This window comes from Saccopteryx leptura, chromosome 5 (assembly GCF_036850995.1).
Source record: "Saccopteryx leptura isolate mSacLep1 chromosome 5, mSacLep1_pri_phased_curated, whole genome shotgun sequence".
NCBI classification, from domain to species: Eukaryota; Metazoa; Chordata; class Mammalia; order Chiroptera; family Emballonuridae; genus Saccopteryx; species Saccopteryx leptura.
Window position 1 is genome coordinate 126413656 of NC_089507.1, and position 27399 is coordinate 126441054.

Sequence of the window (27399 nt, forward strand, 5' to 3'; positions counted from 1 at the left end):
AGCATGGGCTCATCTGGTTTGAGCAAAGCTCACCAGCTTGGACCCAAGGTCACTGGCTCGAGCAAGAGGTTACTCGGTCTGCTGAAGGCCCACGGTCAAGGCACATATGAGAAAGCAATCAATGAACAACTAAGGTGTCGCAACAAAAAACTGATAATTGATGCTTCTCATCTCTCTCCATTCCTGTCTGTCTGTCCCTGTCTATCCCTCTCTCTGACTCTGTCTCTGTAAAAGGAAGGAAGGAAGGAAGGAAGGAAGGAAGGAAGGAAGGAAGGAAGGAAGGAAGGAAGGAAGGAAGGAAGGAAGGGAGAAGGGAGGGAGGGAGGGAGGGAGGGAAGGAAGGAAGGAAGGAGAAGGGAAGGTTGGGAGGGAGGGAGGGAGGGAGGGAGGGAGGGAGGAAGGAAGGAAGGAAGGAAGGAAGGAAGGAAGGAAGGAAGGAAGGAAGGAAGGAAGGAAGGAAGGAAGGGAAGGAGAAGGGAAGGAGAAGGGAAGGAGAAGGGAGGAAGGGAGGGAGGAGGGAAAGGGGGGAAAGGAGGGAAGGAAGGAGGGAGGGAGGGAAGGAGGAAGGAACTGAAGAAGCCTGACAGGCGATGGTGCAATGGATAGAGCATCAGACTGGGACGCAGAGGACCAGGTTTGAAACTCCAAGGTTACTGGCTTGAGCACTGGCTGACCAGTCACTGGCTTCAGCCTAAGGTCACTGGCTTAAGCAAGGGGTCATTTGCTCTGCTGTAAACCCCTGGTCAAGGCATATATGAGAAGCAATCAATGAACAATGAAGGTGCACAACAAAGAATTGATGCTTCTCATCTCTTTCCCTTCCTGTCTGTCTGTCCCTCTCTCTGTCTCTCTCTGTCTCTGTCACACACAAAAAAGAGAAAGTAACTGAAGAAGACACAAGTAAATAGAAACAAATACCATGGTCATAGATAGAAAGAATTAACATCATTAAAATATCCATACTACCCAAAGAGATCTATAGACTCAGCATAATTCCTATCAAAATACCAATGGTGTTTTTCACAGGACTAAAACAATAATCCAAAAATTTATCTGAAACTACAAAAGACCCCTAATAGCCAAAGCAATCTTTATAAAAAAACAAACAAAGAGATACCATGCTACCTGATTTCAAACTCTATAGTATAAGGCTATAGTAATTAAACCAGTATGGTACTGACAAAAAGAACAGATCAATGGAACAGAATAGAGAGCCGAGAAATAAACTCACACTTTTATGGTTAATTATTAGTAAACAAAAGAGGGAAGAACATACAATGGAATAAAACTAGTCTATTCAATAAATGGGAAGATTGGACTGCACCACCTTCTTACACTATACACAAGAATAAACTTAAAATTGATTAAAGACTTATATGATAGACTCAAAACTTTAAAAATCCTAAAAAATGTAGGGAATGAAATCTCGGACATCAGATATATCACCTTGGGCAAGGGGAGCAAAAGAAAAAATAAACAAATGGGACTCCAAATGAAAAAAGGTTTTTGCACAGCAAAGGAAAGCATGAACAAAACAAAAAGACAATCTACTGAATGAGAGGAGATATTCACCAATTATACATATGATAAGGGGTTAGTATCCAAAATTTATAAAGAATACATACAACTGAACATCAGCAAAACAAACAATGCAGTAAAAAAATGGACAGCCTGTCTGGTGGTGGCACAGCAGATAGAGTGTTGACCTAAGATACTGAGGTCCCAAGTTCAAGACCCCGAGGTCACTGGCTTGAGTGCAGGCTCATCAGCTTGAATGTGGGGTTACCAGTTTAAGCCAAGGAATTGCTCAGCTGGAGCCCCCCAGTCAAGGCACATATGAGAAATAATCTGTGAACAACTCAAATTCTGCAACTATGAATCAATGCTTCTCATCCCTCTCCCTTCCTGTCTCTGTTTCTCTCTCTCAGAATAGAAAGGTACGTAGGTAGAAAGATGGATGTATGGATGGATAAAGGCAGATGACCTGAGCAGACACTTCTACAAAGAAGACATACGTTACAGATGGCCAACGATCTTATGTACAGATGCTCAATATCACTAATCATCAGAGAAACGCAAATTAAAACCACAATGAAATATCACCTGACACCTATCAGAATGCCTATCATCAATATAGCAACAAACACAAGTGTTGGTGAAGGTGTAGAGAGTAGGGAACCCTTGTGCACAATTGGTGAGAATGCAGATTGGTACAGCCACTATGGAAAACAATATGGGGGATCCTCAAAAAGTTTTAAATGGGGCCTGACCTGTGGTGACACAGTGGATAAAGTGTCAACCTGGAACAACACCGCCAGTTCAAAACCCTAGGCTTGCCAGGTCAAGGCACATATGGGAGTTGATCTTTCCTGCTCCTCCCACTCTCTTTCTCTCTTTCTCCTATCTAAAAATGAATAGTCTTGGCCCTGGTGAGTTGGCTCAGCGGTAGAGGGTCGGCCTGGCATGTGGAAGTCCCGGATTCGATTCCTGGCCAGAGCACACAGGAGAAGCGCCAATCTGCTTCTCCATCCTTCTCCCTCTCCTTTCTCTCTACCTCTCTCTTCCCCTCCCACAGCCAAGGCTCCATTGGAGCAAAGTTGGCCTGGGCACTGAGGACGGCTCCATGGCCTCCGCCTCTGGCACTAGAATGGCTCCAATTGCAGTGGATCAATGTCCTAGACGGGCCGAGCATCACTCCCTGATGGGCATGCCAGGTGGATCCCAGTTGTGCGCATGCGGCAGTCTATCTGTCTGCCTCCCTCCCACCCCTGCTTCTCACTTTGGAAAAACACACACAAAAAAAGTAGTCTTTAAAAAATAAAAATAAAATAAAGGCCCTGGCCAGATGGCTCAGCAGTAGAGCGTCAGCCCAGCAAGTGGATGTCCTGGGTCTGATTCCTGGTCAGGGCACAGAGGAGAAGTTCCTATCTACTTCTCCATCCCTCTCCCTCTTGCTTCTCTCTCTCTCTCTCTCTCTCTCTCTCTCTCTCTTTCTCCCCCTCCTGCAGCCATGGCTTGATTGGGGTGAGTTGGCCCCAGGTGCTGAGCATGGCTTCATGGCCTCCACCTCAGGCGCTAAAAAAAAAAATAGCTTTAGTTGCAACAGAGCAAGGGCCCCAGAAGGGCAGAGCATAGCCCCCTAGTGGGATTTCCAAGTGGATCCTGGACAGGCACATGCGGGAGTCTGTCTTTGCCTCCCCTCCTCTCACTAAATTAAAAAAAAAAAATGGAACTGCCTTATGACCCAGCAATTCCACATCTGGTTATATATCCAAAGAAACCAAAAACATTAATTCAAGAGTATATGCGCCCCCATGTTCATTGTAGTGTTACTTACAATAGCCAAGATAAGGAAGCAACCCAAGCTCCTATCAATAGGCGAATGAATAAAGACATGGTACATATATACAATAGAATATTCGCCATAAAAAATAATGAAATCTTACCATTTGCAACAGCATAGATAGACCTAGAGGTTATCATGCTCGGTGAAATAAGTCAGACAGAAAGATAAATACTATATGTTTTCTCTTGACCAGGCGGTGGCGCAGTGGATAGAGCATCAGACTGAGACGTGGAGGACCCAGGTTCGAAACCCTGAGGTCGCCAGCTTGAGCCCAGGCTCATTTGATTTGAGCAAGGCTGCCTTGAGCAAGAGATCACTCACTTGCTCTGCTGTAGCCCCCCTGTCAAGGTACCTGTGAGAAAGCAATCAATGAACAACTAAGGTGCTGCAACAAAGAATTGATGCTTCTCATCTCTCTCCCTTCCTGTCAGTCTGTCCCTATCTGTCCCTCTCTCTGTCTCTGTAAAAAACAAACAAGCCATATGATTTCATTAGTATGTGGAGTCTAAAGAGGAAAATCATTGAACAAATAAAATAGAAACATTCATAGATACAGAGATCAAAATGATGGTTGCCATAGGGGAGGGGACAGATAGCCCCCTTTCACCAGGTGAAAAGGTAAAGGGATTAGGAAGTACAAATTGGTAGTTACAAAATATTCACAGGATTGTATAACACAGCATAGGAAATATAGTGAATAATATGATAACTGTGTATGGTGTCATTTGGGTTATTAGACTTATTGGAGTGATCACTTTAAAGTTATATAAATGTCTAATCACTATGTTGACACCTGAAACTAATATAATATTGTGTCAACTAATTGAAAAAACTTAAGAAAATGATACATAAATGCATGTGTGTGTGTGTGTCGCACACACACACACACAGGAATATTATTTGGCCATAATAAAGCAAATTCCGCCACTTGTAAAAATCGATGGATGGAACTTGATGCTATTATGCTTCATGAAATAAGTTAGAGAAAGAGAAATACCATGTGTTCTCACTTATTTGTGGAATCATTTAAAAAACAAGCCCATAGATACAGAGCACAGATTGGTGGTTGCTAGAGGGTGCAGGACTGTGTGCAGGGATTGGAGTATGGGTCAAATGGATGAAGGGAGTCAGGAGGTACAAACTTCCACTTATAAAATAAGTCATGGAAATGTAAAGTACAGCATGGTGACAGTCGTTAGTAATACAGTACTAATATCACTTGGTATTATATTTGAAAGTTGCTGGAAGTAAAAATTTTTTTTAAGCCACAGAGAGAGAGAGAGAGAGAGAGAGAGAGAGAGAGAGAGGAGGGGAGAAAGATGAGAAATACAGTATCAACTATCAACTCGTAGTTGTGGCATTTTAGCTGTTCATTGATTGGTTTTCATATGTGCCTTGACCAGAGGGCTCCAGCCGAGCCAGTGACCCCTTACTAAAGCCAGATAAGCCCAGCCTTAAGCCAGCGACCTCAGGGTTTCCAACCTGGGACCTCAATGTCCCAGGTTGACACTCTATCCACTGTGCCACCACCTACGCTAGCTGGGAATAAATCTTAAAATTTCTCTTCACAAGAAAAAATATTCTGTAACTTTGTATGGTGACAGATGTTACTAGACTTATTGTGATGATCATTTCATAATACATACAAATATCAAATCATGTTGTACCCCTGAAACTAATATAATTCAGTATATCAATTATAGCTTAATGAAAAATAAAATCATTCCTATAACTATGCATCATGTAGAGTAAATGAGCTTTGCAGTGGCCTCTAAGCCCTTTGATTTTATGTCCTTTTCTCTCTGGCCTCATCGTCTCTCTCTGCCCTGTGTGCCTATTGTGCTCCAGCTGTGCTGGTCATCCTGCTGTTCCTTAAATATCCTAAGCATTCTCCCAGCTCAAGGCCTTTGCAATTTGCTGTCCTCTATGCCCGGACTATTCTTTCTGTATTAGCTACCTTTTACGATGTGCCAATTCACCATATCACTTGGTGGCATAAAATAATTTTTAAAGGAATAAATTAAATAGTTTTTATTCACTTTTCAAGGTGGATTCTACTTTTGCTTTCAGAAAAAGAGTTTAAAAAGGAATTTGATCTGTTTGCATAGTTTTCAGCAGTATTTCTCAAGACTATCTGTAGTGAAAGACCAAGTTTTTCAATCTCTTATTTTTGTTTGTTGCTGACCATTCTGTAGTCCTTTTGTGCCTAACAAGAATGCAGCTCACATTTCATTTGATCCCGTTCTAGTTTAACAACACCCCACTGGCTTAAATTCTGCTTAAAAGAAAAGTTGGCTGACTGTGTCCTTGGTTGTTGTGGCAGTATTAAATTCCTCTGTCTCTAACTTTTACTCTGTGTTTCTGAACTTCCTTTGTCACAGAAGGGTAACAATTTGCAGGTAGTGCCAGCCCAAAGAACATCACTGGTCCATATGGGACCTCTTTTTTGGCAAGGCAGCTAAATTGTAGATGAGGAGACCTTTGTAAACGCAGCATAAAATCCTGATTTCTGCTATTGGATCACGATATTAGAATGATAGTTTGGGATGAGTTACAAATTTTCCTTCAAATAAGAGTTTCCATTCCTAAGAGTAAAAAGACATCTAAAATGATTTGTTTTTAATTTTGTTGTTTGCTTTTTTTATATACCCACCAAATGCACATTCTAAAACAAAGTCAGTATAGAACATAGAATTAGAGTGTAGCAGATTATTTGATTTTTAGATATATATACATCTGATATTTTAACTCAGTGATGCTGTGTAAGGATATTATTTCTTAGGTGACATTTCTGAGAAGTTGTGAGTTGAAATGAATCTATTAAAAATTACTGAATCCAACATGGTAATTATATAATTATTTAATTATATAAATGATTATTAATGGATCATTTCAATTTTTTTTATTAGGGAGTTTCAATATCTACTTATTAGATAAAAATAGACCTTTTGTCATTCAGGTGAAAATAATAAAACATTTAATTTTTTTTTAATTTGGCCATAAATTTTTAGTACCAAATAAATTGCATGGTCCTTTTCTAAATTAACATTTTATGATATAAAATTGTGAGGCGAAAAGTGTGTATAGATTACTTTAAAAATATAATGTGCTTTTTGCTACAGCCTCCAACTTCTATCCTGCAAGAATACTAAGAATTTTTAAGGGCATCAAATCTTTGGCATAGCTGGTTTTCTGACAAAAATCTGTCTTAAAGGGATATTATATGGGAATACAATTTAAAATTTTATAACAGCTCTTACTTTTTGGTCATTACATAAAAACATTGAATAATTTGAAAACTTTTTATTTTGTGTTCAGTATGGAGATTTATTCCCAGAGTGGGGCTTTTCTGATGCAAAATTGAAATACTTGTGTAGTCACAACAGCTGTCCCCACACCATGTGGTATCTTCCATGAGTTTACTATAGAGATGAATTTTTGGCCCAGTGTCTTGATAATAATGGACACACATGGTTTTACGTGGCAAAACAGTATGCTTATGCATTCATTTGACTTTCACAGCTACAGTTGGCTCTAGCTTAGAACAAGGGGAATACATTCATACCATGGCCACCCTCACCGCTGCAATAGTGGCTGGATCACAGTAGGCTCTGATGCTTTAAAGACTAACTATTGCTGAGGAATGGCACAGTCACCAAAGGGCCCCACAGCTGTAGGAGAGAGAATAATGACTCGCTAAAAGGATTCTCTCAAAGATTTCAGATTATGGTCCTAATTATTATTGATCTAGTTTCTTTTAATATGAATAATACAAATAATAAAAATCATGGCCATAAAGTAACTATGAAACTAAAAAGAAAGCTTGTCCTAGCTGTCAATAATTTTTCAGGATATTGCTTCAAATACTTAAATTCTTCCTTCCCAGAAAAAGTGACACTGTCTTTTTACGTAGACTCTTTATTAACAAGGAATTAAAATCAGACTGATTTTTAAAGCCCATTGCTCAAATATGCAGCACATTTGGAAAGCCATTCTATTAAAAATAGAAATTACTCTATCGCTTCTCGGCCTTTTGGCTAAGATCAAGTGTAAAAATAGAAATTACTTTAATGAATTAATTTACTCTGTGAAACAATGCCTTCATAGTATTGACATTTTAGATGATTTTATTTGATCCAAAAATGTTTGTTATTAATGCAGAAAGAAGATGACTTGATGCTGTGAAGCTGCATTGGTATAAATACTATACAGTGTGGATGCTGTCTCTGTGCAGCACCTTCATGCTCTTTCTGGTGTGACTTTGTGCTATAGGCTTATATTTAAATTCTTAACTTTAGTATTTCTGAAACCAGCTGTATAGTTTATTCAAGTTACAATTTTTTTGCAATAAAAATATGCTTTCCTTGAAAATCCAGTTATGTCCCTCTAAATTATATCGGAAAAACGTCTTTTTCCTCCTAAACAAAATAAAAACAGAAAAACTTTCATTGTAAATTTTTCAGTTACCTGCTATGGAGAATTAGGTTTCTGATATTCATTAAATATCAAAGAAATTTCAACCATACTCAATGCAGCCTACCTTTTTATGTCAATTTATGCATGGATCGTAAGGGTTGTACTGATGAATATGTTTGAGGCTTTCAGCTTTTAGTGGATACAAAATAGAATGATTGATAAAATCCTCCCTACTATTGGCTATTATTTACTGACTCTTAAGTGGCAGGTTGTATTTATGCCAATTTATCTGCTTCAGGGAACATTCTTGATAGCAGAACAAAGTGAATAAAAGTAGTTTGCTTTGCAAATGAATGCAAATGGGAGAGCCTTTCGGAGAGCCCTTTAACAGGGGCAGTGCACTTTGATTATGAGTGAAGCTGCCATTTGGACTTGGTGAAAAGAGCACGCTTGAACCATTGATTGGGGGAGACAGTAAAAAGTCAGGAAGGGCCCCGTTAAGCTTGCAGTGAGGCAGGCGGATGTCAGTGTGGTTTGAGCACAGTGGGAGAATGACAGGGAGGATTAGTGTCAGGGAGAAGCTTTGCTGTAGCTGTGGAGATAGTCCCTGGGGTCACTCACCTCTGACTGTTGTTCTGTGCTGATGGTTCTGTAATGCAAACGGCCTGATGTATGCCTGTTCATTATCGGAAATGGTGATTAGAAAAGGTATTTGTCTGAAAAGTTTCCTTCTTTCTTTCTCTTCTTCTTTCTTTTTAATTAAAGAAAAATAAGATGGGCTTCCTCCATCTCTGCTGACTCTTCGAGTATTGTTAAATACCAGAGTGGTTACCGCCTCTGATAGGGAATAGTTTAATGCTAAAATGCTATGTAAAATAATTGTAACATGTTTGTTATTTGATAATAGTTTCTCTTGCTTTGCTCAGCTTTGAGTTTGACCAAGAGGTATTGCTGAATAAAATGCAGAAAACCTGCTTGGCCTTAGAATTTTTGCTTTTGCTGAAAAGATTCTGTAATATTTCAGGTATTATTCAAATTAATAATGTAATCAACTTTAAAAAACTGTTTTCCTTCTCAAATAATGTTGCTTTGCATGGACTTAATGGTTTAGGTCTTGGTAGCATGATTTTCTCATTTTACCTTTGTTCCCAAGTTTTATAAAACTTTTGCATGATAAGTTAAACTTACTGAAAATACGTGATGTTTAGAATATTGATACTTAGAATGAACAAAAAGTAGATCTTTGTTTCAGTTATGATTCTAGATCTCTATATTTGCTGACATTTTTGTTTATGCTTATACTTGAAAGAAAGCAAAAAAACCTTACAGTTTTCTGGAAAAGTACCCTTTATGGTGACCATGTATGAGGCACTTGTGAGCCACAGCTACAACAGTGTATTTCACAGGCTCTGTGGATGGTTTCTCACTTAGTTAATACAAAAGTAACTGATCTGTCCTGTTTTTCAAATGTCTTCCTTCAAAAGCTTGCTTCACAGTATTTCTGCTTTCTTATTTGGTATACATAGGAAAATTTAAAAGACTGCTGGAGTTTGCAAGCTAATGTTAACTATGCAATTCAAACTTTATCTGAACTATCAGATACATTATAATATTATTGTTTTTGCAGAAAGCATATTGCCAGTAGTTTGCTTCACAGGTTTATTGAATGTATGAGCAAACATTCTTTAAATTATCTTTTTTCTTTAATGTTTTGCAGGCACCTGACTGGACAGAAGAGGACCGCAGCCAGCTGACAAGAAGTATGGTTAAGTTCCCAGGAGGGACCCCAGGTCGATGGGAAAAGATTGCCCACGAATTGGGTCGATCGGTGACAGATGTGAGTTCACTCAGATTTGCATTATATGGAGAATGACAAACCAGAACAAGCCAACTATGTATGGAGGCAGACATAGATGCCTCCAACATTATCTTTGGAGAAAGGCTACAGTCCTTTCAGGACCTGGAAGTGAACCATTAACGAAATAATCAAGAAGCAGATGTCAGCTAATCTCCTGGTCCACAATTAACAGCTGTTTGAGGATTCTAGTGTTTAGAGACTTATGGCACTATAACCTAATCACAGAAAAACAATACTAGTTTTTGTGTTTAGAGTGACCCCTTCAGCTGTGGAAAAAAATAGGTCTCAGGCTGATCAGAGTTAGAGAAGTTATATTTCAGCTGGGTCTTTTTAATGTTGAATTATACAGATTGCTTGCTATAGGTATATATAGGTGGTTTGCATTAATTAAATGAGCAATATTCCTATAATGTTTGTTTTTATTTCAAGCATGATGCCTACCCCCCAATATACACACACATGTATTATGACTGGCCATACCTAACATTTAAAAAACAAGGTGTTGACTTGGAGAGTTTTAGGTTTAACACTTTGAGTACTTTTATTTAGGAAATTTAAGGCAGAGAATCTTATAAAAGCACCTACCACAGTGCCTGACAAGTACTAAATACTCAGTAAATATTTACTTGAAATTGAAAGGAATTTTTATTTTCATAAATGTGATTCTTAAACCAATACAGTAAGGTCGCAGGATACAAAATTAACATACAAAAGTCCATAGCCTTTCTATATGCCAACAATGAAATATTAGAAAATGAACTCATCAATGTGATTCTTACTTTCACAAATGTTAGTAAATATTTTTATTAAATGAATTCTTTACTGAATTTACCTAAAGTATTTACTTGAAATCCTATAGATCTAAAATATTTAAGGGGTTACTGAAAGCAAAGATTTGAAAGTCTTCCTAAATTCTGTTAGTATACTTTTGGACCTTTTTTGATAATAAATGATTTTAAAACCCTGGAAAAATGATTAATAAGCACAACTACTCAAAAAAAAAAGCTTATTACATAAAATGTTATTTTTTTAAGTAATCTGCCATTTTAATTTAGAAACAAACTTATAAAACATATTACTGTCCAATTTTCTTGTTTTTTGGATAGGATCTACTTTGAGAATTTTAAATTATAAATAGGGATGTTTTTAATGCCATATAGGTCTTTTTAAAGTCACACTTAAAATACTACCACTTGAATTTTCATAAGATGTTTTATATTACTTTGGCTTCAAAGTTAAAGTCTGGTCATGTGGAAAAATTGCTCTTGTATCTTGTAACATTTTTTTTCTATGTTTCATGAGGAGGCCGGTTATCTTAGGTGATGGAAAAAGAACGATAGGATATGTTTTACGTACTATGACCGTGTAATTATACAAGTATGTACTGTTAATATATATAATGGATAACAAAAATTATTAAACTTATTTTTAAGGTTATAAAAAAATAGCTTTTAGTTCAAATTGCCTAAAGAAAAATAATAGTTCACTAATTTAGTGTCTCCTTTGAAGACAGCATTGTTTTTATATTTTTTTAAATACTATTTCTATGAGACCTTACAGTTAATTACCAAAGGCAGATAGGAAATTGAATAGAGCATTCCTTTAAATTAACTTGTTATCATTATAATCTGGTTAAAGTTTTAATCTACATTTTTAAGAGGAAAGAGATAGAAGTTTAAATGCTACAAATATACATGATGTAACCAACAGAGCCTGAGGTGGCCGGTTAGCATCTATGTTGAGGAAATCCTACGTAGTTGACAAAAGTTGTCCCAGTGCAGTCTGTGTAGGCAAAGACGCCTTTTCAAACTTTTGCAAATTCGTTTCATACATTTCCTTTTTTTTTCTTCTAGAAAATGCCATAGAGGTTTCTCTTTGCCAAAACTGGAGACTGATTTTATGTCTCTAATAGATATTGTTCCTCTTATCATGGAAATAGCAAACATGACTTTTCAATGGTTTTTTTTCCCTCTAAGTTTTGGGTTTATTTTCATAATACCAACAGTACCTTGAAAATCAACATTTAGTATACCTGACCTTTTGGGCACCAAAATGCCACTGTAAACTTCCTTCTATGTCAATATGTATGTATATAGACTCACACTGTGGTTTCATTCTGTGAGCACCATCTCCATAGCTGGCCCATACATGTCATTTCACTAACTACACACACGCACACACACAATTGCAAGTTACCCTCTCTAAAAGAGAGCAGGTATCTACAAACTCGGATAACTCATTTTAGTGAACACACAGTAAACTACATTGATGCCGCTGAAAGGGGTTTGGCTAATACAGGTTCCTTTCCTAGAATGTTAAGTAAAGTTAACCACACAAAACAAGATCACTTTATGACTTAGAGGGTTAATAGGATTTGTTTTCAATAAGCGTTTCATTATGAAAAAGAAGGAAAGTTCGGGTAGATATCCTCAGAACCTCTGCATCCTGACCTGATCACTTGTACCAATTCTCCCTGGCTCTGCACACTGCTCTTTGACCTGTTTTCCATGCTAAAGTTGTAGCTTCAGGGTTAGTTCTCTTTCCTTTGAGAAACAATTGACCTTTTTGGGGGAGGGTGAGAGTGTGAGCACGGTGGGATCTTTATAGTCTTGATTTAGATCGACAGATTCAAAAATGAATTTAATTTCTCAATTAATAAAGGAGTTTTCAGTGTATTAATTATAATAATAATTTATATTACTAAATTCTACTCTAGATAATCACAAGCAATGTTATTAGCTTTATAAAAAATGAATACAAAGTATATTTTAACTCAGCTATCCCTAAACTGAAGTTCAACTTTATTATAGATTAAAAATTTTAAATGTTAATATATGCCTTTCAGCAAATGACTGATAACAAAGGACTCAAATTGTAAAAACAGCAGAGGAAACAAAAGCTGTCTGGCATGTAAAACCAACTTTAATTTGATTATTAACTGCAGGTTTTCTAAATGAAGTCAGGGTGTCTCCTATTTCTTGGTTCTGAGGTGGTATCATCCCTGGGCCTGAAAGGATGTAACTGACTCTGTTTCTCGTGGTGGCCACTAATCTTTCACATTCTGGCTATGATAACAGACTGGTGGAGATTTTCTGCCTGCTTGGAAAAGGCCCAGGTAGGCAGCAAAACAAAAGACAGGTGGATAGATTTAAACAGACTTATAATTATCTTAGTACCATAGTGAGAGGTAAGAGGTATGTAGTTAGGTAAGTGCCCCCTATGAGAGTAAAAATGAGGAGGGAGAAAAATTTAATTCTCAATTTTATTTTCTGTCTCTATGACAAGGAGATAAAGGAGATGCCTACTGGGGGGGGATATATGTGCTATGGCAGTTGTTTCAAAAATATATTAAGTGGTTTATTCAGTAGAAAATAAACTATGGTTTATCAGTGAACTAAATATGTAGTAATTATTTTGTCAAATATATTATGGCTATAACTTTTTAGAGTCAGACTAGCCCTACATAAGTTAAAAAGGTGACAAGGATTGTCCTTTTAATTTTCTGCCTTCATCCTCACCACCCTCTTACCTGGACTTCCTGTTTGCAGATCTCCTGATCTCAGCCTGATTGCTCTTCCTCCTTCCTCCCGCCTCCCTCACCCTCTCCCTCTCAACCTCAGGACCTTAAAGATACTTACATGTTAGAAAGGAATGCTTCCTTGATTCCATTTTTCCTGCTAGATGAGTCACTAGATAATCTAATTACCAATTTTCAATCTGATGTTAATAGAAAATAATAATAATAACATACACAGTTTTTTATCCCAGGCATATGAATGATTAGTATAAGCATTCCAAGCAACTTGATTGCCTATCTGAAGGAAAGAGAAGGCCAAAGTTATTTTTAGGAAGTAGGACCTTTTGTTGTCCATGGGGGAAACTAGATAATTAATTGCTTCATTTGTCCTTTGGCCTGGTTAGAATTTTGCTATTATATGATTTCTGTGCCAGGGACTTATAGATTTGCATTTCATGTCACCATTTGTCTGAGCATTGAGCATAAGCACACATAGGACAGGATTATAAAAGGTATATTCACTACATGAGAATAGCATTGCAAAGGTCAGTTAAAGGGTCAAGCCAGCATTTTTATGTTTAACTACTTTAAATGATAATATTGATTATTTCATCATTCATTTTCATACTATTTTACATTTTTAAGACCTTTAAATATATATTATTTTACTTGATCTTTACAACATGTTGCATTATGATGTAGATTAAGCAAGGATTTTACAGTTGAATAAATTTCTCTGAAGATAATTGTTCAAGGTGACACAACTATTTTTTTTTTTTTTTTTTTTTTTTTTTTTTTTGTATTTTTCTGAAGCTGGAAATGGGGAGAGACAGTCAGACAGACTCCCGCATGCGCCCGACCGGGATCCACCCGGCACGCCCACCAGGGGGCGCTGCTCTGCCCCTCCAGGGTGTCGCTCTGCCGCGACCAGAGCCACTCTAGCGCCTGGGTCAGAGGCCAAGGAGCCATCCCCAGCGCCCGGGCCATCTTTGCTCCAATGGAGCCTTGGCTGCGGGAGGGGAACAGAGAGACAGAGAGGAAGGAGGGGGTGGGGGTGGAGAAGCAAATGGGCGCTTCTCCTATGTGCCCTGGCCGGGAATCGAACCCGGGTCCCCCGCACGCCAGGCCGACGCTCTACCGCTGAGCCAACTGGCCAGGGCAAGGTGACACAACTATTAGTGGAGTTGGGACAATACCAGATATTTTGATTCCCCCTCTAATATGTTCTTAGTACTATTTAATGCTGCTCAATTGCTGTGTACATGCAAAACACTTTAAATGTGTCTAGAGACTTTTCTCAGTAGAACTCTTTGGGAAGGCCCTGGCCAGTTTGCTCAGTGGTAGAACATCTACCTGGTGTGTGGGAGTCCCAGTTCAATCCCTGGTCAAGGCACACATGAGAAGCAACCATCTGCTTCTCCTCCTCTCCCTCTACCCCTTCTCCCACAACCATGATTTGATTCAAGCATGTTGGCTCCAGGCACTGAGAATAGCTCAGTTGTGAGCATCATGAGCATTGGCCCTGGACCTGGGGTCACCAGGTAGATTCCAGTTGGGGTACATGCAAGAGTCTGTCTCTCTATCACCCCTACTCTCAGTTAAAAAAAATAAAGAAAAAAAAGAACTCTTTGATAAAACTATGTTCATAGGAAAAAAGAAACTTTATAAAGTATCCTAAAGTAAAAAAAAAAAAATTTCTAATCAACCAGAATAACAAATCACTTCTATAAACATTTTGTTATATGTCATTTTAGACTTTAGTCTTCCTATACAGGTATATGACTATACATAATTTTTTATTTATTTATTTTATTTTTTTTGTATTTTTCTGAAGCAGGAAGCAGGGAGGCAGTCAGACAGACTCCCTCATGCGCCCGACCGGGATCCACCTGGCACGCCCACCAGGGGGCGATGCTCTGCCCATCCGGGGCGTCGCTCTGTCACAACCAGAGCCACTCTAGCGCCTGGGGCAGAGGCCAAGGAGCCATCCCCAGCGCCCAGGCCAACTTTTGCTCCAATGGAGCCTCGGCTGCGGGAGGGGAAGAGAGAGACAGAGAAGAAGGAGAGGGGGAGGGGTGGAGAAGCAGATGGGCGCCTCTCCTGTGTGCCCTGGCCGGGAATCGAACCCGGGACTTCCGCACGCCAGGCCGACGCTCTACCACTGAGCCAACCAGCCAGGGCCAACTATACATAATTTTAACAGTATTAATCTACATCCTGCTCCTTTCACTTTGCTACATGAAACATGAGCTTTCGTGAAAGTAAGATCCACATCATTTTCTAAATCCTTACTAACGCTCCATGTTGTCTTGATATAGTTAAGGAGCATCCTACTGAGTCATTTAAATTGTTTCCTTTTTCTGCTGTTTTACTGGGATGTCTGTATTTTTTAGGGGAGGGGGCTTCATTCATTTTCCCACTTTTATCTGTTTCCTTACCTTGTATTCCTAGAAGTAGAGCTGATTTGTTCAATAATACAGGTGTTGCCTGACCAGGCGGTGGCACAGTGGATAGAGCGTCGGACTGGGATGCAGAGGACCCAGGTTCGAAACCCCGAGGTCGCCGGCTTGAGTGCAAGCTCATCTGGTTTGAGGAAAAGCCCACCAGCTTGAACCCAAGGTCGCTGGCTCCAGCAAGGGTTTACTCAGTCTGCTGAAGGCCCGCGGTCAAAGCACATATGAGAAAGCAATCAATGAACAACTAAGGTGTTGCAATGCGCAATGAAAAACTAATGATTGATGCTTCTCATCTCTCTCCATTCCTGTCTATCCCTCTCTCTGATTCACTCTCTGTCTCTGTAAAGAATAAATAAATAGATAAATATTAAAAAAAAATAATACAGGTGTTTTTAGAACCTTTGATGTCTATAAAACTGGCCCTCAGAGAGGTTGTAACAATATACTACAATGTCCCTAGTAGTATATGAGAGAGGCCACTTCCTCATTGTCTCATAAACACTGAACATTATTTTTTTGTTTTTTATCATGTTTTTTTCACTGTCAAATAAGTGAAAAGTGCTATAACACTGATTTTGATTTTGACCTCCTTACTTATTGGTCTTATTTGAAATACAGTTTGTGTTCATTCCTTTAAAATATTAGGATAGTCCTATCATCTACAAATAATTCTTTGCCATCTTCTTTATATTTTATTTGATTGCATTAGCTAACTATTCCAGAGAAATGTTCTATTACAGTAATAGTAGTTAGTACAGACTTTTTTGCTCAAGATCTTAAGAAAATCTAATGTTTGGCCATATTATACTAGGGATATTTTTGCCATTTAATTTTTCCCATTCTGATTTACTACATTTGTGTTCAGAAATAGTGTGAAATTTTAACAAAGGGTTTTTTTGTTTTATTTTTAACACCTCTTGATATGTTCATATTTTTCTCATATGACCTAGTGAACATAAATATATTAGCAAGGTCCCTTCTTTATATTTCCAAGATTAACTTTACTTGGTTATATAACATTATTCTTTGAATAAATAGCTGCGCTTGATTTGTTTATAATTAGGAATTTATATATGTAAGAATATTATAGCATTTTTAGTGTTTTAATTATTGGACATCTTCATCCTATCCTGTGTGATTTTTGTTCAACACTGAGATAGAAAAGGTGGCATGGAATGCAAATCTAAACCTTTGGACCAAAAATCACATGACATATAGCAAAACTCTATCCAGGCCAATGACTATATTAGTAATTAATTTTGTAGTTTTCCCTAATGGACACCATTTCTACTGGAATGAATAGAATGGTTGAAATGATCAGGAAAGTCTCCTACAGAGCCAAATAAAAAGACAAATATAACTTTAAAATAGAAAATGTAAGAAACATAGGGAATCAATTCAAGAGATCCAGATCTGATAAAAAGAGTTCCAGTGAGAGAGCAGAGCAAACAAACGCAAGAACATTGTTCAATAAATCATATAATTAAGTTTTCTAGGCAGGAACACCTGAAAACAATTCGTAAGATCCCTCCAAAGTCAAGTAGGATTCATGGAAAAGATGCTGGGGAAATGTATGAACACTGAGATCTCCTAGACCTTTAAAGCTTCTAGAGAGAAGAAACCTACCTCTAAGTAAGGCAAATCACAGTGACATCAAATTGATTAGCAACACCAGATTCCAGGAGGCAGAGGAATAGTGCCTTCACAGTTCTGAGGGGAAATTGTTCTGACCCCAGAGCAGACCAAGTGGGATGGTAAATACATGGGACAGGGACTCATAGTCTTTCTCAGAAAGTTCCCTGGGATTATACTCCAACCAAAAAGAGGAATAAGTTAAAAAGAAGACGTAGAATCCCAGTAAACAGAACCCCAAGACCCCACAGTGATATAGCCGACCAAGAGCACAAGACCACATTAGAATACAAGAATGAAGGCCTGCGGGAGAGCTACCCTGGAGACAGAGAGGTTTTATTAAATATACTAGAGAGAATGGGCGAGAACTTGGGAAAAGTTATACATACTTTTTTAAAAAGCAACCTGAGACTTCACAAACAACAGAAAACTATACTAAAAAAGGCATTAACACATATTAAGTATACTAAGAAGTAGAGTGATAGAAAAAGCAAAAGAATTTAATAGAATATTCTCCTTTGAATGGTGCAAGAAATGTGATCATAGCATACAGTTGTCTCTGCAGTGAGCAATGCTGATCAGATTATATAAGACCTTACATAATAACTTCTTTATTTTAAACTTTATAGATTTTACAAAGGCTTTTGAATTTTTAAAAATCAAATTGTGGAAGATTAAGACAAGTTTGTTCACCAAAACATTTTCTTTTCTTGTCTGGTATTAGATTTGTAGTCAAGAGTGTATTTGCCGCCTGGCCAGGTGGTGGCGCAGTGGATAGAGCATCAAACTGGGATGCAGAGGACCCAGGTTCGAGACCCCAAGGTCGCCAGCTTGAGCACAGGCTCATCTGGTGTGAGCAAAGAACTCACCAGCTTGGACCCAGGGTCACTGGCGTGAGCGAGGGATTACTTGGTCTGCTGTAGCCCCCAGGTCAAGACACATATGAGAAAGCAATCAATGAACAACTAAAAGTGCCACAACGAAAAACTGATAATTGATGCTTCTCATCTCTCTCCATTTTTGTCTGTCTGTCGCTTTCTATCCCTCTCTGACTCTCTCTCTCTCTCTCTCTCTCTCTCTCTCTCTCTGTCTCTAAATAAATAAATAAATAAGAATGTATTTGCCGAGCTCTGCTGTGGCTAGGGTGCTCATTTTTTTTCACATAACTGAAGTAATGTGTGTTCCCCTTCCACTAAGCTGGAATAACAGTTTGCCTGCAACTAAGCTGTAACCATGCCGGCAAAGACAACTTCCCTGGGGGATGGGGAGAAAAATGATGGAAAGAACCTGAATGCGTGGAGTAAAAGACAAACTGTAGATAATGACAAGTGCTATAAAGAAAATAAAGCAGAATCTGAGGTTAGAAACTGAAGGGAGTTGCATTTTTAAAAAGGGTTCTAAGAATCCTGACCAGGCGGTGGTGCAGTGGATAGAGCATCAGACTGGGATGTGGAGAACCCAGGTTTGAAACTCCAAGGTCTCTGGCTTGAAGCCCAAGGTCGCTGGTTGAGTAAGGGGTTACTTGCTGTGCTGTAGCGCTGCCGGTCAAGACACATATGAGAAAGCAATCAATGAACAACTAAGGAGCTGCAACGAAGAATTGAGGCTTCTCATCTCCCACCCTTCCTGCCTGTACCTATCTGTCCCTCTTTCTGTTTCTCTCTGTCTCTGTCACAAAAAAAAAGTGGTTCTAAGAAGAGTCTTCCCTAGGAGGTAATATTTGAGCAGGGACCCAAAGCAGGTGTGGAAGCAAGTTTGAGAAAGAGTTACAGGTAGAGGAAACAGCACTTACTAAGGCTTTGAGGTAAAAGCATGCTTGGGATGTGCAGAGTCCAGTTGGGAGGTCAGTTGACTGAGAAGGAGTGTATAGGAGGAGGAGGTTACAGATGAGAACAAAGATAGTAAAGGACCAGACCTCTAGGACCTCGTTGGCCAAGGTAAAGATGTTGGATTTTATTTTGAGATGGGAAAGCCGTGGGAGATTTTGAGCAAGGAGTGCAAGATCTAAGGAGTCATTCTGACTGCTTTGTGGAGAAGGCACTGTGGCAGGCAAAGTGTGGAAACAGAAGAAAGATGATCCAAGTGAGAGGCTCTTTTAGTTTTCTTTGCAAAAGACAGTGGTAGTTTGGACCAGGGGTTATTGGTAGAAGTGAAGAAAAGGGGTTGGATTTAAGAGATAATATATCAAAAGCATGTTATTTTATGTAGTGCTGTAACCATCAGAACAACTCTGAACAGAAATGAGTGCCTCTGGATGCCGAGTACATTGCTTTTTCCTCGTACGTTCTTGTTGTACACTCTCTTTTTTATTTGTAGATGTGTACATAATACTTTGACTTTAAAAACTATGTTTAAAAATTTAAAACAACGCCTGACCTGTGGTGGCACAGTGGATTAGGCAACAACCTGGAATGCTAAGGTTGCTGGTTCCAGACACCTGGCTTGCCCAGTCAAGGCAGATACAAATAGCAACTGCGAGTTGGTGCTTCCTGTTCCTCCCTCTCCTTGCCTGTCTCTCTTTCTCCTCTCTCTGGAAGTCAATCAATAAAAATCTAAATATAGGGAAAAAAATTTAAACAAAGCATTGTACTTTTAATATCTTTCTTTGTCAATATCCCTTCCCTTTCTCAAACTTGCTTCCACACTTGCTTTGGGTCCCTGCTCAAATATTACCTCCTGGGGAAGACTCTTCTTAGAACCCCTTTTTTTGTGACAGAGACAGGCCTACCTTATTCTTTTAAATTTTATTATTAAAGCTTCATTGATTTACAGAAATAGAGAAAACAATGGTAAAATTTATATGGAGCCATAAGAGGCCAGATAGTCAAATAATTTTAAGAAAGAAAAGTCTGGAGGCATCAAATTTCCTGATTTCAAACTATTTCAAAGCTACAATAACCAAAACACTGAAACTGTCATAAGACCAGTAGACAATGGAACAGAATGGAAAGCCCAGAAATAAATCCACACATATACAGTCAACTGATCTTCAACAACGGTGTCCGATATGCACTCTGGGGAAGGACAGTATCTTCAGCAGATGGTACTGGGGAAGCTGGCCATCTACAGGCAGAAGAATGAAACTGGGCCCTTATCTTACACCATACAGAAAATGAACTCAATTTCATAAGACCTGAAACTATAAAACTCCTAGAAGGAACAAGGGAAAAGCTTCATGACACTCATCTGGGGCAATGATTTCATTAATAGGATACCAGAAGCATAGTGACAAAAACAAAAAAAAAAGGACAAGTGGGAACCTATTAAACCAGAAATCTTCTGCTATGGTAAAGGAAACAGTCAACAGAATGAAAACGTAGCTATAAAGAGTAGGAGAAAATATTTGCAAACCATGTATCTCACCAAAAATTTAACACTAACATATATAAGGAACACAGCACCCCTCCAAAAAAATAGGTTAAAATGACCAACAGGTATATGAAAAGACTCTCAAAATCAGGTTATCAGGGATATGTAAATCAAAACCACAATGAGAGCTCACACCTGACAGGATGACAAATGTCAGCAAGGATGTGAAGAAATTGGAACTCCTACATACTGTTGGTTGGAATGTAAAATGATTTGGTCATTATGGAAAACAGGATGAAGGTTCCTCCGACAATTAAAAGTAGGATCACTAATAGCCAAGAGAAGTGATATCAGGATCTCTAAGAGGCATATGAACTCTCATGTTCATTACAGCACTATTCACAATAGTCAGGATATGGATGTGTCCCACATGCCATTGACAGGTGAATAAAGGAAATGTGTGTGTATGTGTTATATATATATACACACACACACACTTGAAAATTACTCGACCATAACAAGAAGGATTATTAACAATATCTGACACCATGGATGTCCTTGAAAACAGTGAAATAAGACAGTAACAGAAGGACAAAAACACCTGACTCCACTTACATGAGGTGTCTAAAATAAAGTTAGAGAATGGTGGTTGCCAGGGGATTGGAGGTGGAAGTGAGGATGGAGAGTTATTGTTCAAAGAGTATAAAATTTCAGTTATGCGAGATGAATAAGTTCTAGAGATCTGCTCTACAATTCTGTGCTAATAGTTTAAAAATATTGTATGGTTTAAATTTTGTTGAGAGTAGATCTCGTGTTTATCTCTTTTTACAAAAAAAATTAAGGTAATTTACATAGCATAAAATTTCCCATTGTTAGTGTTACAATTAAGTGATTTTTAGTTTATTTGTAGTACAATCACCACAATTCAGTGTTAGACATTTTCATCACCCAAAAAGTTTCCTCAGCCCAATTTGCAGTCACCCCGACTCCCATTCCAACTCAGGCAGCCCCTGAGCCGTTTCATATGTGTGTAAAATTTCCTTCTCTGGAAAATACATAGAAATGGAATTGTATAATATTTATTATTTGCATCTGTCTTCTTTCATTCAGCACAAATTGCTTGAAGTTCATCCACGTTGTAGCATGTATTAATAGTCCATTTTTTTCTTTCAAAAGCTCAGTTATATGGTTAATACCAAATTTTGTTTATCCAACTACTACAGTACATGGTCATTTGTATTAGTTCTACTCTTTGGGTATTACAACTAACGCTGTAATGAATATTACCATACAAGTCTCTGTAGGGCTGTATGGTTTTATTTCTGTTGGTTAGATTCCTAGAAGTAGAATTGTACTAGGTTATATAGGAAGTTTATGTTCAACTTCTTAAGAAGCTACCAAATTGTTTTTCTTTTCTTTCATTTTAGAGCAGTGTTTATTAACTAGCCAGAATACAAAAATAACGAGGCTAGATATCTTAATTCATCTTTCTACAAAATGGTGATGTGTTTCTTCATTCCACCTCATGGAGAAGGTCATTGGAAGGGCCACCAGAAGTTGTTTGCTTCTTTGTAGCATTTTTAACAGTATAGATTTCATGAGTCAGATCCTCCATGCAGATGAGGCTGTATTTACCAAGAGAGCAAGCAGTCAGTGTGGTGTCTGTCAGTGCAATTCGCTTTTTGTTGATTTTGCCATAACCACACTTTTTAGATCAGTTCATGCACTGACTTCACATTTGGGTACCACCATGCAATATATGGTTCCACAGTTCTCAGGGTGTTAATCGAACGAAGCCTTGTTGAGCTTAACAAAGGGACCACTGAAGATCTGGCAACAGCCAAGAAGCTGCAGCACCTTACATACCATTGAGCTCACACTGCTGATCCCTCTCTAATCCTGATGGCAAATGCCAATTTGGGTTCCACGGGTGCTGCACAGAAAAGTTGCCGGTTTTTCTTGCCATCCTAGCCATTTGAATCTCAGTCCTGTACATCTGCCAACACTCCTTGTGATAGTTCTTAGCTTCATCATGGATAAGCTTCCTCCTTGCCTTTTGAAGCATTTGACAAAATCCAATACCCTATGACACTCAACAAATTAGGAATAAAAGGCAAGTGCCTCAACCTAATAAAAAGCATCTACTGAAAACCACAGTTAACATCATGTTTACTAGCCAAAGACAGGATGTTATTGTACATCAGGAACAAGACAAAGATGTTTACTCCTACCACTTCTTTTTAAGATTGTACTCGGGGTTCTGCCCAGTGTAATTAAGCAAAAAGAAATAAGATTGGGAAGTATAACATGGTTTTATACATACAAAAGCATAAGTAATTCACTAAAACATTATTAGAACTAGTAAATGAGTTCAGCAAAGTTTCAGGATATGTATCAATATTTATAAAAAAACTATTGTATGTTTATACACTTGGAATGAATAACATGAAAATGAAATTAAAATAATTTCACTTACAGTAGCATCAAAAAAGAATAAAATACTTCGGAATAAATTTAACAGAAGAATTACAAACTTTAAATCTGAAAATTACTAAACACATTGTTGAAAGAATTAGAAGAAAATAAAAATGCAAAATATTGCCTATTCCTAGATCTGAAGACGTAACATTGTCAAATGGCAATATTTTCTTAAATGTAGAAGCTAAAACTATAAAACTGATAAGAAAACAGAAGGCTCTATCTTCATGACCTTTGATTTGGCAAAGGATTTTTTAGATATCACACCAAAAATACAAGCACCCAAAAAGTTTTTGATCAATTGGACCTCATCAAAATTAACCTTTATGCCTCAAAGAACACCATTATAAAGGTAAAAAGAGTGTGTGCCCTACTAGTTGCAAGATGGGATACTGTCCAATTCATAAATCACTTAATTTAAAAGCCAATTAGATCTTTTATAGTTTGATTTAGACAATTAAATTTAACAGGTGACACTGGTCAACATACAATAGTTTTTTATTTACCAGTGTCACCTGTTAAAATTAATTTTAACAGGTGACACTGGTCTAGACCACATAGATTTACAGAAAACATCCCCAGATCATTTTGACATTTGATTATGCTGTACCCACCACCCAAAGTCAAATTGTCCTCTGTCACCCTTCATTTGGTTTTCTTTATGCCCCTCCCTTCCCCCACCCCTTTCCTCTCCTCCCTTCCGCTCCTCCTGGTAACCACTGCATTCTTACCTATTCCATGAGTCTCAATTTTGTGTCCCACCTATATATGGAATCATACAGTTCTTAGTTTTTTCTGATTTACTCATTTCACTCAGTATAATATTATCAAGGTTTATCCACGTTGTTGTAAATGATCCGATGTCATCATTTCTTATGGAATATTTGTTTTATATCTTTGAAGTATGCCATTGGTATTTTAATAGGAACTGCATTGAATTTATAGATTGCTTTGTGTAATATAGACATTTTAATGATGTTTATTCTTTCTATCCATGAACACGGTATATGCTTCCACTTGTTTGTATCTTCCTTGATTTCCTTTATCAATGTTTTATAATTTTTGGAGTACAAGTCTTTAACCTCCTTGATTAAATTGACACCTAGGTACTTTATTTTTTTGTTGCAGTAGTGAAGGGGATTGTTTTCTTAATTTCTCTTTAAGAAAGATCACTGTTGGTATATAAAAATGCCTCTGATTTTTTTTTTTTTTTTTTTACAGGGACAGAGAGTCAGAGAAAGGGATAGATAGGGACAGAAAGACAGGAATGGAGAGAGATGAGAAGCATCAATCATCAGTTTTTCATTGGGACTCCTTATTTGTTAATTGATTGCTTTCTCATATGTGCCTTGGCTGTGGGCCTTCAGCAGACCCAGTAAACCCCTTGCTTGAGCCAGCAACCTTGGGTCCAAGCTGGTGAGCTTTTTTTTTTTTTTCCTCAAACCAGATGAGCTTGTGCTCAAGCTGGCGACCTCGGGGTCTCGAACCTGGGTCCTTTCACATCCCAGTTTGACACTCTATCCACTGCGACACCGCCTGGTCATGTGCCTCTGATTTCTGAGTATTAATTTTATATCCTGCTACCTTGCTGAATTCATTTATTAGGTTCAGCTGTTTTTTGACTGCGACTTTAGGGTTTTCTCTGTACGGTATCATATCATCAGCAAATAATGATAGTCTTACTTCTTCTTTTCCACTCTGGATGCCTTTTATCTTTTCTTCTTGTCAGATTGCTGTGGCTAGGACTTGCAGAACGAGGCTGAATAAGAGTGGTGAAATGGGGCATCCCTGCCTTGTTCCTGATCTTAGGGGGATTTCTTTAAATTTTTTCCCATTGATTATGATATTGGCTTTGAGTTCGTCGTAGATGGCCTTTATTATGTTGAGGTATGTTCCCTGTATTCCCACTTTACTGAGACTTTTGATCATAAATGGGTGCTGGATTTTATCAAATGCTTTTTCTGCATGTATTGATATTATCATGTGATTTTTATCCTTTCTTTTGTTTGTGTTGAATCACATGGATTGATTTGCAAATAGTGTACCAGCCTTGTCTCCTTAGAATAAATCCCACCTGATCATGATGTATGATTTTTTTCATGTATAGCTGGATCTGGTGTGCTAATATTTTGTTGAGAATTTTAGCATCTAAGTTCATCAGGGATATTGGTCTATAGTTTTCTTTCTTTGTAGTGTTTTGCCTGGTTTTAGAATCAGTATTCTGCTTGCCTCATAAAAGGAGTTTGGAAGTCTTCCCTCTTTATTTATTTATTTATTTATTTATTTTTATTAATTTTACTAGGGTGACATCAATAAATCAAGGTACATATGTTCAAAGAAAACATGTCCAGGTTATCTTGTCATTCAATTATGTTGCATACCCATCCCCCAAAGTCAGATTGTCCTCCGTCACCTCCTATCTAGTTTTCTTTGTGCCCCTCCCCCTCCCCCTTTCCCTCTCCCTTCCCCCCCAACCAACACACTCTTGTCAATGTCCTTTAGTCTCAGTTTTATGTCCCACCTACGTGTGGAATAATGCAGTTATTGTTTTTTTCTGATTTACTTATTTCACTCCGTATCATGTTATCAAGATCCCACCATTTTGTTGTAAATGATCCAATGTTATCATTTCTTATGGCTGAGTAGTATTCTGTAGTGTATATGTGCCACATCTTCTTTATCCAGTCTTCTATTGAAGGGCTTTTTCGTTGTTTCCATGTCTTGACCACTGTGAACAATGCTGCAATGAACATGGGGCTGCATGTGTCTTTACATATCAATGTTTCTGAGTTTTGGGGGTATATACCCAGTAGAGGGATTGCTGGGGCATAAGGTAGTTCTGTTTTCAGTTTTTTGAGGAACCACCATACTTTCTTCCATAATGGTTGTACTACTTTACATTCCCACCAACAGTGAATGAGGGTTCCTTTTTCTCCACAGCCTCTCCAACATTTGCTATTACCTGTCTTGTTAATAATAGCTAATCTAACAGGTGTGAGATGATATCTCATTGCAGTTTTGATTTGCATTTCTCTAATACTTAATGAAGATGAGCATTTTTTCATATATCTGTTGGCCATTTGTATTTCTTCCTGGGAGAAGTGTCTGTTTATGTCCTCTTCCCATTTTTTTATTGGATTGTTTGTTTGTTTGTTGTTGTTTTATGAGTTTTTTTGTATATTTTGGATATTAGGCCCTTATCTGAGCTGTTGTTTGAAAATATCATTTCCCATTTAGTTGCTGTCTGTTTGTTGTCAGTTTCTCTTGCTGAGCAAAAACTTCTTAGTCTGATGTAGTCCCATTCATTTATTTTTGCCTTCACTTCCCTTGCCTTTGGAGTCAAATTCATAAAATGCTCTTTAGAACCAAGGTCCATTAGTTTAGTACCTATGTCTTCTTCTATGTACTTTATTGTTTCAGGTCTTATATTTAGGTCTTTGATCCATTTTGAATTAATTTTAGTACAAGGGGACAAGCTGTAGTCGAGTTTCATTCTTTTGCATGTGGCTTTCCAGTTTTCCCAGCACCATTTGTTTCTTTTCTCCATTGTGTGTTGTTGGCTCCTTTTATCAAAAATTATTTGACCATATATATGTGATTTTATTTCTGGACTTTCTATTCTGTTCCATTGGCCTGAGTGTCTATTTTTCTGCCAATACCATGCTGTTTTGATTATCATGGCTCTGTAATGTAGTTTGAAGTCAGGTATTGTAATGCCCCCAGCTTCATTCTTTTTCTTTAGGATTGCTTTGGCTATTTGGGGTTTTTTATAGTTCCATATAAATCTGATGATTTTTTTGTTCCATTTCTTTAAAAAATGTCATCGGAATTTTGATGGGAATTGAATTAAATTTGTATATTGTTTTGGGTAATATGGCCATCTTGATTATATTTATTCTTCCTATCCAAGAACAAGGAATATTCTTCCATCTCAATATTCTTCCATCTCATTGTATCTTTTTCGATTCCCCTTAACAATGCTTTGTAGTTTTCATTATATAGGACCTTTACATTCTTTGTTATGTTTATTCCTAGGTATTTTTTTGTTGTTGTTGTTGCAATCGTGAAGGGGATTATTTTTTTGAGTTTGTTCTCAATTGTTTCATTGTTGGCATATAGAAAGGCTATGGACTTTTGTATGTTAAGTTTGTATTCTGTGACCTTACTGTATTGGTTTATTGTTTCTAGTAGTCTTTTTGTAGATTCTTTGGGGTTTTCGATGTATAGGATCATGTCATCTGCAAAAAGTGATACCTTTACTTCTTCTTTTCTGATATAGATGCCTTTTATTTTTTTGTCTTGATTGATTGCTCTGGCTAGAACCTCTAGCACCACATTAAATAAGAGTGGAGAGAGTGGACAACCCTGTCTTGTTCCTGATTTAAGG

The 27399-nt window shown here is 37.8% G+C and overlaps 1 protein-coding gene and 1 pseudogene across 1 annotated transcript in view; one reads left to right on the forward strand and one right to left on the reverse strand.

The window, feature by feature from the left end:
- DNAJC1 (DnaJ heat shock protein family (Hsp40) member C1) overlaps positions 1–27399 on the forward strand; it is a 251994-nt gene that overhangs the window by 197590 nt on the left and 27005 nt on the right. The window contains exon 9 of the mRNA XM_066384590.1: positions 9480–9599. Within this exon, the coding sequence (XP_066240687.1) occupies positions 9480–9599 (120 nt within the window). The remainder of the gene's footprint in view (positions 1–9479; positions 9600–27399) is intronic.
- Positions 22025–22599, reverse strand: LOC136405616 (large ribosomal subunit protein uL30-like; annotated as a pseudogene).